This window comes from Ambystoma mexicanum, chromosome 6q, assembly GCF_040938575.1.
Source record: "Ambystoma mexicanum isolate Mex_15411 chromosome 6q, UKY_AmexF1_1, whole genome shotgun sequence".
Taxonomy (NCBI): Eukaryota; Metazoa; Chordata; class Amphibia; order Caudata; family Ambystomatidae; genus Ambystoma; species Ambystoma mexicanum.
Window position 1 is genome coordinate 304,539,143 of NC_090937.1, and position 13,804 is coordinate 304,552,946.

General features: G+C 44.9%; 1 protein-coding gene across 17 annotated transcripts in view; it reads left to right on the plus strand.

The window, feature by feature from the left end:
- Nucleotides 1-13,804, plus strand: part of ANKRD17 (ankyrin repeat domain 17) — a 2,430,147-nt gene that overhangs the window by 1,693,810 nt on the left and 722,533 nt on the right. For all 17 annotated transcript variants that reach the window (XM_069630806.1, XM_069630790.1, XM_069630801.1 and 14 more), the window contains one exon: nucleotides 5,225-5,396. In XM_069630806.1, the coding sequence (XP_069486907.1) occupies nucleotides 5,225-5,396 (172 nt within the window). The remainder of the gene's footprint in view (nucleotides 1-5,224; nucleotides 5,397-13,804) is intronic.

A 13,804-nucleotide genomic window follows, 5' to 3' on the forward strand; every position in this document is an offset into this window, starting at 1 on the left:
AATCATCAAAGAAAAGCCACCTGCTAGCCAAGCCATTCCTCTCCTCAATCAAGAGGCGCCTCATTCCCTCTTTGTCTACACCAGCCTCAGTCAGGGGTGTTAACCCACGGATTGAGAAGCTCTTTAGCCCCTCACCCTCAGATCCTTTATACATTAGGGGTCATTCCATCCCAGATTCCCTGGTGGTGACCACCACGAGGAAAAGGGCGGGGTTGCTCTGTCCACCAGTGTCCACCAGTGAAGCACCCCCCTGATAAACAGGGGAAAAAGCTCTATGCTCTCGGTAAGAGGATTACAGCCTCAGCGGCATTCGCTACGCGTATTGCCAACAATACCACCCTGTTGGCTAGTTACGCTGATGTCCAATAGGGCCTGTTGCGTGAAGGCTTACAGGAAGTCCCTGAACCTCTTTGCGCTCGTCTTTTGGCCACTGTTACAGAAGGCACTCAAGTGAACCAGAGCATCATTAAAAATACTTTAGATGCTGCCGAAACGGCTGGCCGTTCCTTAGTCCAGGGTGTACTCCTTAAAAGGCATGCATGGCTTAGGAACTCAAGGTTCAAGCCAGAGACACAGGCGTCCCTCATTAACAAACCCCTGGAGGACTCCAACTTGTTTGGAAAGACGGTTGACGACGCACTGGAAACTGCGAAAAAGAACATGAGACCTTAAAAACCCTGGACCAGATCACAAGAACCCCCAATAAGCGTGGATATGACAATAGTTGCTTTTTTCGTGGCCAACGACAACCTCAGCAACAGTATACCTCAGCCAGCAACTGGTCCTCCCCTCAAGGAACCAGTGGTTACAACACGGCGTATGCTCAGAGAGGCCAAAGTCGTGGCAAAGGAAGGGGTCGGCCCTACTCCTAGAGACTCCCCAGCCACCGCCACTAAATGACCCTATAATTCGGGTCCCCTCCCATGCTTCTACGGTCGGGGGCCAGTTAACATCTTTTCTCCAGCATGGGAGGCGATTACCACAGACCGTTGGGTACTGTCAACAATAGCTCACGCTTACTGTATCGAGTTCAGCCGGTCCCCGATATTCAGACCTGCAAAGGAAAGATGTCTCACACCAGAACACCACCTCATCCTTCTTCAGGAAGTGAAATCACTGCTGCAAAAAGGAGCCATAGTGATTGTGCCTCTGTCAAAGGTAAAGTAGGGCATTTATTCAGTATACTTCCTTGTACCCAAAAAGGATCTAACCATGCACCCTGTATTAGATCTGCGACCAGCAAACAAATTTGTAAAACCTCAAAGATTTCCTGTGGTGTGACTGCAGGAAGTAATCCCCCTGCTCACACAGGAGGATTACATGGCAACACTAGACATGAAAGATGCATACTTTCATATTTCAATGTCAGCGCACAGGAAATACCTCAGGTTCATGATAGAAGGCAAACACTATCAGTTCAAAGTGCTACCCTTCGGCATAGCCTCAGCGCCAAGGGTATTCACGAAGGTACTGGCAGTGGGAGCGGCACATCTGTGCAGGTTTTCCATTCCGGTTTATCCTTACCTCGACGACTGGCTCATAACAGGGGATTCTTACGAAACATGCTTAAATACCCAAAAGAATATAGACCTCATGTTCCACCTGGGCTTCTCCATCAACGAGAAGTCCAGTCTAGACCCCAGCCAAGTCCAGCAATTCCAAGGGGCTCTAATTCGAAAAAAGGACGGCCTCGTCTTCCCCTCCAACGAGAGGGTCCAAAACATGCTGTTTCAGATTCCTCAATATGTAGCCCATTGAGAGGTGACGGTACGTAAAGCCATGCGATTGCTAGGAATGATGGCATCATGTATTTACTTGGTTCCTCACGCGCGCCTGCGCCCAATGCAAGAGTGGCTCAACAGCCAGTGGTGCCAGGCCAGCGGGCAATGGGACAATCTGGTGGTTGTCTCGCAAGCCCTGGTTCTCTCGCTGCGGTGGTGGTCTTCAAAGCACTGAAAGCCTTCCAGACACACCTACAAGGAAAGACAGTGCTGATCCTCACGGACAACACCATGGCCATGTACTACCTGAACAAGCAGGGGGCACTCACTCTCCAGGACTGTCCAAGCACATCTGGAAGTGGGCTCTCAAACACATGTTCCTGTTATCACAACATGTACCAGAGGAACTCAATCTTCTGGCAGACGGACTCAGCAGAGACTTCTCTCTACCTGCAGAGTACGAATGGCGATTACACAAAGACATTGTCTCCAACGTTTTTGCAGAATGGGGCTTCCCAGAGATCGACCTGTTCGCAACTCTGGAGAACACCCAATGCCAAGATTACGCCTCCGGGTACCCCCAGAACCGCTCCAAGGGAAACGGCCTCTGGATAACATGGTCAGGGAAATTTGTCTACGCCCCCCCCACCCCCGACTCCCCTTCCCAAAAAGATAGTGCACAAGATGCACCAGGAACCAGTTACCATGATACTGGTGGCCCCCATGTGGGCCCGCCAACCCTGGTTCGCTCATCTGATGGAGATGTCACTGTCTTCTCCAGTGAAACTACCCTGCCCGTACAACATGTTGTCACAGGACAGGGGCCGAACGCTGCATCCATATCTGCAGACCCTGAACTTGGCAGCCTGGCTCCTGAGGTCATAGAATTTGGACATTTGCAGCTCCCTCAGAGATGCATGGACATTCTCAGAGAGGCTAGGAAACAGAACACTTGTTACTGCTACTCTAGTAAGTGGAAACGGTTCGTCATCTGGTGTAAGTCAAGGAGCATCAACCCCGTTGACTGCTCTCCAATTCATATTGTTTTATACCTGACTCACTTACTGGACTCAGGTTTAGTCTTTAATTCTATTAAAGTTCACCTAGCTGTACTCTCCGCCTACACTACGTCCCAACATAAGGTGTCATGGTGGAAGGTTCCAGTTATTAAAGCCTTCACGGAGGGAGTGAAAAGAATTCACCCTCCTATATCTAACCCAGCTCCCGGATGGGATCTGAACGTCTTGTTAACCAGGCTAATGGGCTCCCCCTTCGAGCCCATGCATAAAGCGAGCCTTAAGGATCGCACTCTTAAGACTGCTTTCTTGATAGCTATCACCTCCATTAGGAGAGTGAGTGAACTACAAGCGCTCTCTATCTTAGATCCCTTCGTAACAGTTCACAAAGATAAGGTGGTTCTACGCACACACCCTAGGTTTGCACCGAAATTCATTTTGAAGTTTCATGTCAACCAGTCTATAGAACTACCAACATTCTTTCAAAACCCTTCAAATTTGGGGGAGAAGAGCCTGCACACACTCTATGTGCGCAGGGCGGTCATGTTTTATATTGAAAGAGCTCGTCCTCTAAGAAAGACTAATCAGTTCTTTGTCTCAGTGGCGGCAGGAAGAGAAGGAGATGCAGTTTCCAAATCCACTATCTCTAGATGGATTGTCCAGTACATCACTCTCTATTTCTCTCTTGCTAAGAGAGAACTTCCCTTCAAGCCTAGAGCACACTCTACTCGAGGCACTGGGGCATCCATAGCGTTAATTGCAAATGTTCCTCGAGTCCATTTTCAAAGCGGCAACCTGGAGTTCTGTACACACCTTTACAAAACACTATTGTCTAGATGCTCACTCTAGATCTGATTCCCAGGTGGGAAAAGCAGTACTAAAACACCTTTTTTCGCTGTTCCTTCTCACAACCCACCTCCAACATCGGGTACTGCTCGCTAGTCTGTGCACAGCATGTGATTCTAAGCAGATTAACAAACACACCGTAAAAGCATTTCTGATAGTTGTATCTGCTTAGATTCACATGCGCCCACCCTTCCTCCCCGCTCGATGGAAGGAACATAGACTTATTACTTTCTCTCTTTTCTGTACTCACTCACGTTATTCATAAAGCTCCCTCATGGCAGAAAAAATACAAACCGAGGGACCTCGACGTGTGAGGGATTTTGGGTACACTACACGTCACTATAGGGATAATGTTACAGACAAGCCTATGTCGACGTCCCCTTTTCAACTTTCGAAAAACAAGATGCAATACTCTGCGGTGACCACTGGATGTCAGACTATGCACAGCATGTGAATCTAAGCAGATACAACCATCAGAAATGCTTTTACGGTAAGTAATGCATGTCATATAGCAAATGGATTGTAGACATGTGCATGTCACATGAAAGGATAGTGTATAATGCACGGGCTGCCCTGTTAAATTTCAAAAGATGAGGTATAAAGGGGAAAATGGGTAGGCAAGAGGGGGGTGGCGGGGAAGAAATAACATGGGTTCATGATGTGATTGCCGAGTGTAATCCTAGAACCTTTTACTCATCTCTACAATTGTGCTCAGTCTTTGCTCTGTTTTTAAGGCAATACAAAGTGTTATAAAAAAAAAAAATAATCACTTATCTTGTGGCAAGCTGACATGTTGTGCCGAAATGTAATAGTTTTGTTAAGAATCAGAAATGTAATAGTTTGGTTAAGAATGGACAATACTAGTATCCTACTGGTGTCAAACGTGCTTTGTTGAGGAAAGACTTGGCATCGACTATAGATCAGATGCGTGCGCTATCGACATATCGCTCATTGCCCATTTTTGATGAACCGAGTGGCTATATACCAAATGATCTCTCCTGTTTTCCTAGTTCCTACATGAGAACTGAATTTCGCAGAGTTCGTCTTAATTTAATCAAAACAGGCGAGATCCAATCGATCTACGATGATAAAATCTCTAAAACTGCAACTTGCTCTGTTTGTGATCAAAATGAAACACAGACTTTACACCATCTTCTTATCTGTGAAGGCAGACGAGAAGTCAGAGAAAAATACGTAGTTTTGCCCATGATAAAACTTGGATTTCTACAAATGCATTCTGGGAAAGACTAATAGCAGGTCCCGAAAGATGTTTAACTAGTGCTATATTTAAGGACCTTAGAAAAACTGAGTTTTCTAGTTCTAAAAAAATGCTTTTTATCTTCTTATTTCTGTAATTAATGGATGGTTTTCATGAATACTAATGTTTGTTATCGATTGTATAGATCTTATCCATATGTATTTTTTCCCCTCTTTCTTGTATTTAGTATTTTGCACTTTAATTTACGTTTTGTGAAAAGTCGTTTGATACGACTAACACAATAAAAAACATTTTTTAAACAATGTACACGGATGTAAAAATGTGCATGAGCTTAATTGTTACTAGATAAACATCTAGATTTTTCACATTTCGGTCATGGTTTTAATGTTAGTATCTGACAAAAAAATAATGTTCACTTTAAGCTAAGGGAAGAGAGCAGACGCCTGGCGTTGGCTGCCAAAAGAGAGAAGAGAAAGGAGAAAAGGAGGAAGAAAAAGGAGGAGCAAAGAAGAAAACTAGAAGAAATTGAAGCAAAAAATAAAGAAAATGTTGAACTGCAAGCTGCACTAGAAAGAGAGAAGCAAAGGCTTGACGGTAATTGTTACCTCTATTTCTGCACATGTGATTATTTTAAATGCTTTCACCATTTGTTTTCATTTAGTAGGGAGGAATCATCCACACAACATCATTGTTTTTGCATGATGTTCAAAAAATATATACATGGCAGCGTGCAATGTCAATATAAAACCCTGGAAATAATTTTCTTGTTGCAGGCTGGTTGTGACATCACAACTGACCTGTAATAAGAAAATGACATCACAACCGCTCTGTAATCGGTTATTTTGCTTCAGTTGTGTCTTATTGCCTGCTGCTTGAGCCAGCACAGAGCAGAACTCCAGCTGTTACTGCTGTACTTAAAGCCATGACAGGCTTTTCAAATAAATGGTTTCTGTGACACTTTGCAGACGGTAATTGACAAGAAACTGTTAATGGTAGATTGTTTAATGTGTGCACTTACGAGTTTAACACATCTGAGCAAGAATCAGCATGTTTTTACTTAATTTAAATTACAAAATGAACACTTTTTAAAAATGTATTTTATTAAACTGCTCAAACTGTTTTTCTGTAACACATTACAAGCAGCTTTATGTTAGCTTTTTAAAATCCAAATACATTCTATGATAATTATATAGAACAGCATGTGGAAGATCTCTTAAATTAGTTTAAGCAAGAGGCCAGGTAGTAAAGGAGATGACAGTGGGTGGCCACTGTACATAGAAAGGATATTCGCAGGTCACCTAAGAGTTCCATAAAGAAACTACATATTTGTCCTCGTCCTATATTTGATCACTGAGCTCATCAGTGACTTGCAATATCCTTATAACGTACAGTAGAGGTTATTTTATCCCATTTATAATGAAGGCCAAATATCGGCATCAAAAAGGTCAGGATGAAATGGGTGCCCCACACCAACCCTGAAAGATGCAAAGAAAGCACCACTGCGGTTGGTATATGTTAAATATCCAGTCTCAGTTATAGTTAAACATTACACCGGTGTGAAGGAAAGGAGTCAATGATTGCTGTAGAGAAAAATTCCAACACAGCGTGGAAGAGGGGGGGAGTTCCCCTCATGGACCTGGTGATAAAGCAATACGGACCTCTGTACGAGTTGTTGAGTAAATAATACGCTCACTGGATAATCCAGAAGCAGACTAATGTTCTGACACAAGTCTTTCCAGGTATCCAATTTCAAAAGCTAGATCACAACATGAAACTTGTCCAAGGTCTAGTCTTAGCGCACTGGTATGAGTAATGTAATTTCAAACAAGCTTGATGCATGTGAGATGTCCCAAGAAGCAGTCCAAAGTGTTAGACAAATGGTCAATCAGGAAAGCAAAAATGAGGAGTGTCACGAACAGAGGAAACAAAGTAAAAACCAGATTTGGCTAACAGACTGGGGCATCCAATCAGGAAGACATGGTCCAAAAAGTCAGGGTAGCAGACCAAAGCAATGAGTATTCGAGGAACACACTCTGTGCCAAGCTCACCCGAAGCATATGAAAAAATCATTGCTACTTCGTGTGCACGTACCAGAGCACTTGGGAAGTATAAACCTTATGACTCACTGTACAGGTGTCCTCTAGGGATGTAACGGTATACCGTTAAAGATACCGTGAACCACTCAATTGAACAATAATAACCATCACATTGTTTATACCGGTATACCGTTTATACCGTTAAGTGTGCTTCTCAATCTGATTTGGAAAGGCTGCAGTAAGCAAGTGCTGCGCAGTCTTGGTCTTGCACTGTTGGATGTGCCATCTGCCAAGTAGTTTCAGTTGGAGCAGTTTTTAATGCCATTCCATAAACCACACGTGCCTGACACAAAATCAATAGGTTAGCAAAAGGAAGAATAAATACAGTGCCAAGAAGGAAAAGGGTTTACTTTGGGTTGGCGGCTTTGGGGTCTATATAATTATAATGGATAATGTTTCCTAAACATATGACAATGGGGGATTTCCCTGGTTCTATCATTGAATTTACATATAATAAGTCACACTACGAAATTCACTCATCTCTGTGGGTATTCCCTGCTGCCATACCAAAGGGTAACATGTCAGTGATTACTGAACACCTTTTGGCCCAGAAGTAAACTAAAGGCTGTAACGTAAAGAGAATGTGCGTGTGTGTATGCGCACAAGCGAATACTACCATCAGCCTCCATTGATCTGTGACATGCAGGTTATAAAGATGCAAACATGTTCATCTTCACCAGTAGCCAGTGAGGGAGCTAAAAGCCTAAATGACCACTTAAGAAAAGCTATTCAGTTTGCTTTGCCACACTCAGCAGGGCTCCCCCCATCTCCTCTCCACACGTGTGTTTGTGTTTGGTGGAAGCAAGGGGTGGCATTTCAGTGGAAAGTATGTTGAAAAGCCCAATTCTGGCCCTGGGTGCCTGATTATGTTTGTGATGATAAATCTGACAATTTATGACCTTTTAGAAAATATTTGTTAAGATTGGTTAACTCCACCTGCTATACTGCGATAACCATGATATACCGTCATTTGGCAAGAAGGTTATCGTACCGTCATAAAACTAATACCGTGACACCCCTAGACTGTCCTCAGCCTTCTTTGAATACCCCTTTGCCTCTAGGATCAATGAATTGACCGGCTTAACTACCAAAGATTTGGGGGATAAACTAGTTCTTCATTTGGACCGGAGTAACTTTTCAAACTTAGGAGAGACCCCTTATTAAGTTGACCCTTGGTAGGAGCAGAATTTAACTTCACAACTTCTGGGATGAAAGTGGTGCCTTTTGAAGATATGTGACGAATCCAAGGATAACTTCACTATTTTTCCACTAACCAGCACTATTCTAGAGGTCAACCTACAACTGGACCAAAATAATGTGACCTTTTTCTCCCCCTAAGGATAAAAGACCAACTAAGATACTCCTGTAGACGAGCACCAGTCACAAGAGTAAATGGTACTGGGACGAGGAGGCCCTACAGGAGGCACCAACAAAAAATGCCAACAGCGTTCTAGTTGTTCTAAAACAGCAGGGAGTGCTCCTTGCATAAAGTCGGAAGTCAAAGCTGGACAGGTTTGACGAAGTGGTAGCAGTGGTAGCAGCAGAAGTTGTAATGGGAGTGGACAATGTGGAAAAAGCAGAGAAAGTTGAGTGGTATGTAAGCAGGCTTTGTGAAAGACAGGAAGGAGCAGGAAACGGTACAGCAGAGTGAGAAAAGGAAAAGTAGACCATCGTACTCCATACTTAAGAACGGTGGACAGCCACTGCAAAAGCCCAACAGCTGGCAGAAACCAGGGCTTTGCGCAGTGGCGTTACCTCAGTCTATCTAAGACACCACAATGTTGTTTCCCCAAGTCTGAAAAGCAGTAATGTCCAACACCTGAGAGTTTCCAGCCAAACCGTGAGATCAGCACTGGGTCTTGAAAAGCACTTCCAGATTAACTACAGACCGAGCTTGCAGACTGTGAACATTATAATTTCAACCTCCAAGAGAGGGTTTTATTGGATGCTCGGAGGACAGCACAATCTCTAGGACTCGTATCATAGAAGAAGGCGGATTCGGCAGAGCGAAAAGAGTGCCACCATCAATATCAGGAGAGACATGGAAATTCCATAAGAACACCTTCATTCGGATGATTACGACCATTACCGGACTGACAAGCGACAAACTAATTGCGACTTGTGAGCCTTTGTTTACCAGAGTGGCACCAAATTAGTCTATAGAAGCCGGCGAAGTCCACGATGGGGACTGCGCTCCAAACACGGACTGGAAAACAAGTGGAAAACAGAACTCGCTTTCCCATAACACCACTGCGAGCAGAGGCATTGGCTGCAAGTTCTATAATGAAGCCTGGGCTTCAATAGCCGATGCGGGAACAATGTGACCGAGAGGAGGAGAAGCATGATAAAGAATGGGAGAATCCACATTGAAGAATCTCGAACAGCGAAATCCCATGTATAGCCCAGAAGAAAGATGCTGTGTGATTGCGTTTTGCAGTGCTTTTCGGGAAAGAGTCAGCAGCACCGCTCGAGACTGCTACAACCTGGTGAGCATCTGACTGACAAAGCAGACAACAGGGCTGAAGTTACAGGTATGGAGTGGGGAGGGAAAGGGACCTAGGGTTTAAAAGTAACACATAAAGCCTGTTCTGAAACCCAATGAAACCACACCCAAATAATGGACCATAATACATCATAACACGTTCAGTGTGTAGATGAGTCCAGCATGTGAACTATAGACAAGAAGAATGAGAGAATAACATGAGCAATCTTATTCACCTCTTCCTCATACCAGTGGGTTGCTGAATAAGCGGCTAAGGAAATATTGAGCACTCTAATATCTTAATAATGTGGGACAAAAGCCAAAAATACACAGTGCATGCAGAAGAGCACATCACGCCTTGGTAGCACCAGAACCAGACATAACAGACTTACACACTTGGCAGGAGAATAGGCCAAGAAGGCCTCCAGAAACACCACTGGAAAAAGATTGCTGAAGAGGACTGTCCTCTTGGCATTTCTAGATTTACTTTTGAATATGGTTACCTACTGAAGTGGTATCTTGCAGAATATCAGCACGCTGTAAAGAAAGCACCCAAGTAACACTTTTATTTTTCCTTGTACGTATTGCAGCAGTTATAGGTTTTTGACACAGGATGGTGAACTTTATTTTGGACATCCGGACGACAGTCTCATTACTTAGTTTTGTTGAAGCAGGTAAACCCCTCATAGACATAGGAACAGTAAGGTATTTTTCCACCCCCTTTTATTATTTGAATAAAAGCATTGGCAAAACTACTACCTGTGTCAGTGTCTCCTTACTCTGACTCCTCCATGTTGCAAGTCCTTCCCAAGTAAAACTTTGACAGGGATATTTTCTTGGGCACTAACCGAGATAAATGATTTCCTATTAGCCATCTGAAGGGAATGTTAGAAACTGGGAAAGTCTTAACTGGGACACTAGACAACTTAGTGGCTTGCAGAGGACCCTGGCCCAAAGCAAGTCTGTCTCGACTGTGGCACTGGCAGCAGTGTCTTTGATTCCGATGATCAGAAGGCCCGCTACTGTAATGCAATGGACGTACTGCCGGGTATTGGAGAGAACTTCCCAAACTTCTTTTCTGGGAATTAACTCCTTCCCCTTCCAGGTTGAGAGAAGCTGAAGAAATCTCTATGGACTCTAGTGATTGGCCGGCTGACTGTCCGGCAAGGACAGCCACCCTGCTGGGTGACTGACAGCTAGGCTGGAATGAATGGGAGAGAACTGAATAAAAGGTGAGGCTTTTGGCTTGGAAGGCAGAGTCGACCACTGGACGAAGGAACTGAAGAAGAACTTGAAGAGGACGCCTGCTGCAACTCTTGGACCATTGGTTTGCCCGTTGAAGCCCTGCTGCTGTGCTGAAACTCCAAATTCGTATCAACAGAGAGGTCCCTGCAAGGACGACTTCTCCATTGAGTTGGTGGGACCAATCAACTCCAAAGTAAGCGACCTGGACATCCATCTTGGAGCTTGCTGAATTTCCACAGAGTTTCTGCTGGAAACCGTATAGCCAGGGAGAGGAACACCAGATTGTGTGCGTTACTTTTAAGCTGGCCTAGAGCTTCAGGAAGATCCTCCAGACTCCCAGGAAGCAGGACTGACCGAGCCTGAGCCCCCTCAACAGAGTGCGGGACCCCAGAAGCAAGGAAAGTCCATCTTGACAGCCAGGTACCGCAATGTTGCTTTTTGCGGTAGATGCGAGGAGCTGAAACACTGAACAGACACTGATTTGAAGATTGCCGATTGCAAGCGGTGACCGTCCCACTGAGGTGCAGGAGTCTCCAGAAGTCCTCCCTCTTGTCCCCACGACTGAGGCCCAGGTACAGTGAGATCTGCAGAGCTGCACAGGAACAGACGTCATCTGATGCACTTTTTCTTCAATTCAAAGGTACTGTAACAAAATCTGAGAACTTACCTCTTGCTGTAGAGTTGCTTGCATCTTCTACTACTCGCAAGTCTAACGGCTTGTGGCCCTACATTTGATTCTTCTCCTCTTCAAAGACTTCTAAAACATTATGCAAAGACTTTTCTACTTGCCCATCAGAAGTGCTGCATCCTATAAGACTTTTGCCCATTGACCTTGGCCATGCCTGTTATACTGAATGACTCTGCTGTAGGGATCCAAAAGTATTTGACTGCTTAAGAATATTTGTGGTCTCTTGTTCTAATATTTTCCTTTTACCAACTTATAACAGTATTCTAAATGCCAACAATAAGATATTAAGGTCCCCAGCACCCAAGCTATTGAAGTCACCTGAGGGTGAAGGTGTGTCTGTGGACCATCCCAAAGGGGTCTTTACTGATTTAGAAACTAAGAGTGTACAGTATTGAAGTGTATTTGTGTGTTACTATTATATTGCTCCCTTCTGAAGAAGGCTTATTCTAACTGACTGATAAATTAATAATTGTTTATTCAAGAAACCTTGAGTGTAAGAGTTTATTTGAATACTTGGCACTGTGAATCTCTGTGTAACCCCCCCCCTCCTTACAGGTCACATTGACCCCTCTTGAGATGAGCCTGGCTGCTCGACACGCTACCAAAACTGTGTAGTACAAGCTTATACCAAAGGTTGGGTTTCCTATACCTGTAATCAGAGTTGTTTGTAGTGTTCCCAGAGGGTACTGCATGCAAACTTTTCCTAACACACAGGAAATGGGTCAGAGGTCCCCTGGTATTCCCCTGCATGCAGCCCTGGAAGGTCACAGCACCTCGGAGGATGGCTCGATCTGCAGTTTGTCGTGGGACTGGTTGATCCCACCAGCCAAAGGGAAGGAGTCGTTCTCTTCGGAGCTCCTCTGATAAGAAAACAGGGTCAGAACAGCAGTGATCGCTTCACGGGTACTGGAAGTGTCTGCAGGCATCTCTGGTCGTCTTCAGCTGCAGATCTTCTGTTCCAGTGGTGAACTTGCCTTCTGCCTCAGAAACCTCACCTTTTATTTGGATTTTCCATTCATTCCTCTACAAACTCTCAACAGTTTACAGAAAGGAGCGGGTGGCTGTGTAATCGGGATAGCCAGCCCCCCTGTGCGAACTGGTTCCATACAGGCCCTCTAGCAGACAAAGGCCAGGGGAGTGTGAAACACCTCCCTTACTTCCTGTCTGGAGTTTAGGCGGGGACACACACAGGTTCCCACCAAAGGCAGGGACACACAAGCGTTCCCGCCAAAGGCAAAACTCACACACAGACCTCCCCCTCTGAGAATGGTAGAAGGGCTAACAAAGGACAACCACACAAGAATTTTAAAAAAATGAGCCACCATGTTGGAACATAGGTGACGCTTTGGTGCTTAACCGAGGCTGTGAATACAGTCTGCGGCAATAAAATAACACCAGAGTTGATAGTACACAACACTGCCACCAGCCATAACTATAGGGTTGTCACTGCGACTAAAGTCACTGGAGCAGAGCGAAGGGGGATACTGGGTATCCCCTTATCACTCCACTTAAGGTGGTGTGTGATAAGCGCTCATCTGTTAAAGTTTTAGGAAGGATACAAAGTATCCCTCTATCCTTAAGAACATTTGTTTTTAAGGATAGTAATATAATCTCAAAGGAGAACCCAAAGGGTTCCCAACAACACTGCGCATAGGGTGCTGTGTGCTGCAAAAGTGTAACACAGATGCCTTAAAGAGATATGGAGGAAAACAAGACTCCATGGTAAAGGGTAAAATAAAAAGAACCAAGTTCCCAAAAGTCAGAGCAAAGAATGAATGAATGAGGGGGAATAAGGCTCCCCTCATTCAGCAGAGACAGAAAAGGGTCCTGAAGTCCAGCAAAAAGTGCTGGGGTCTCACTAGTAGAGGGGATTATGCATAACACAGATAAATCTCCCTAATGCAGACCACCACCACTTTCCCCTCAACAGCTAGAACAGGTGCTCCAGGAAGAACTGCAAGTCCTGCTTTTGAAGGGTGCCGTGAAAGAGGTACCTCCCGAGCAGAGCGGTTTGGGCTGGTATTCCCGTTTTTTTATGGTGCCCAAGAAAGGGAGTGGATTCTGTCCCATCTCGGACCTCAGGGCCTTGAACAGTTTCCTGAAGAAGGGCAAGTTCAAGATGGGGACGTTGAAAGAAATTCTCCACCCTCTCAGGCTTCAGGACTGCTGGTGTTGATAGATATTCAGGATGCATATTTCCATGTGCCAATCCATCAGAAGAACAGGAAATTCCTGAGATGTCTCATAGGGGGCAAGCACTACCAATTCACGGTGCTCCCCTTTGGGCTGACCTCAGCCCCAAGGTCCTTCACCAAGCTCATTGTGGTAGTCGTGGCTCACCTCGGGAGTTCTGGCGTACATGTGTTCCCATACCTGGCAATCGGCTGATCCGAGGAAAGTCGACAGACCAAGTTTTGTCCCATCACGAGGACACCTGCTCACTACTCCACAAGCTGGTTTCCTCCCTGATCTTGCAGAAGTCCCACATGAC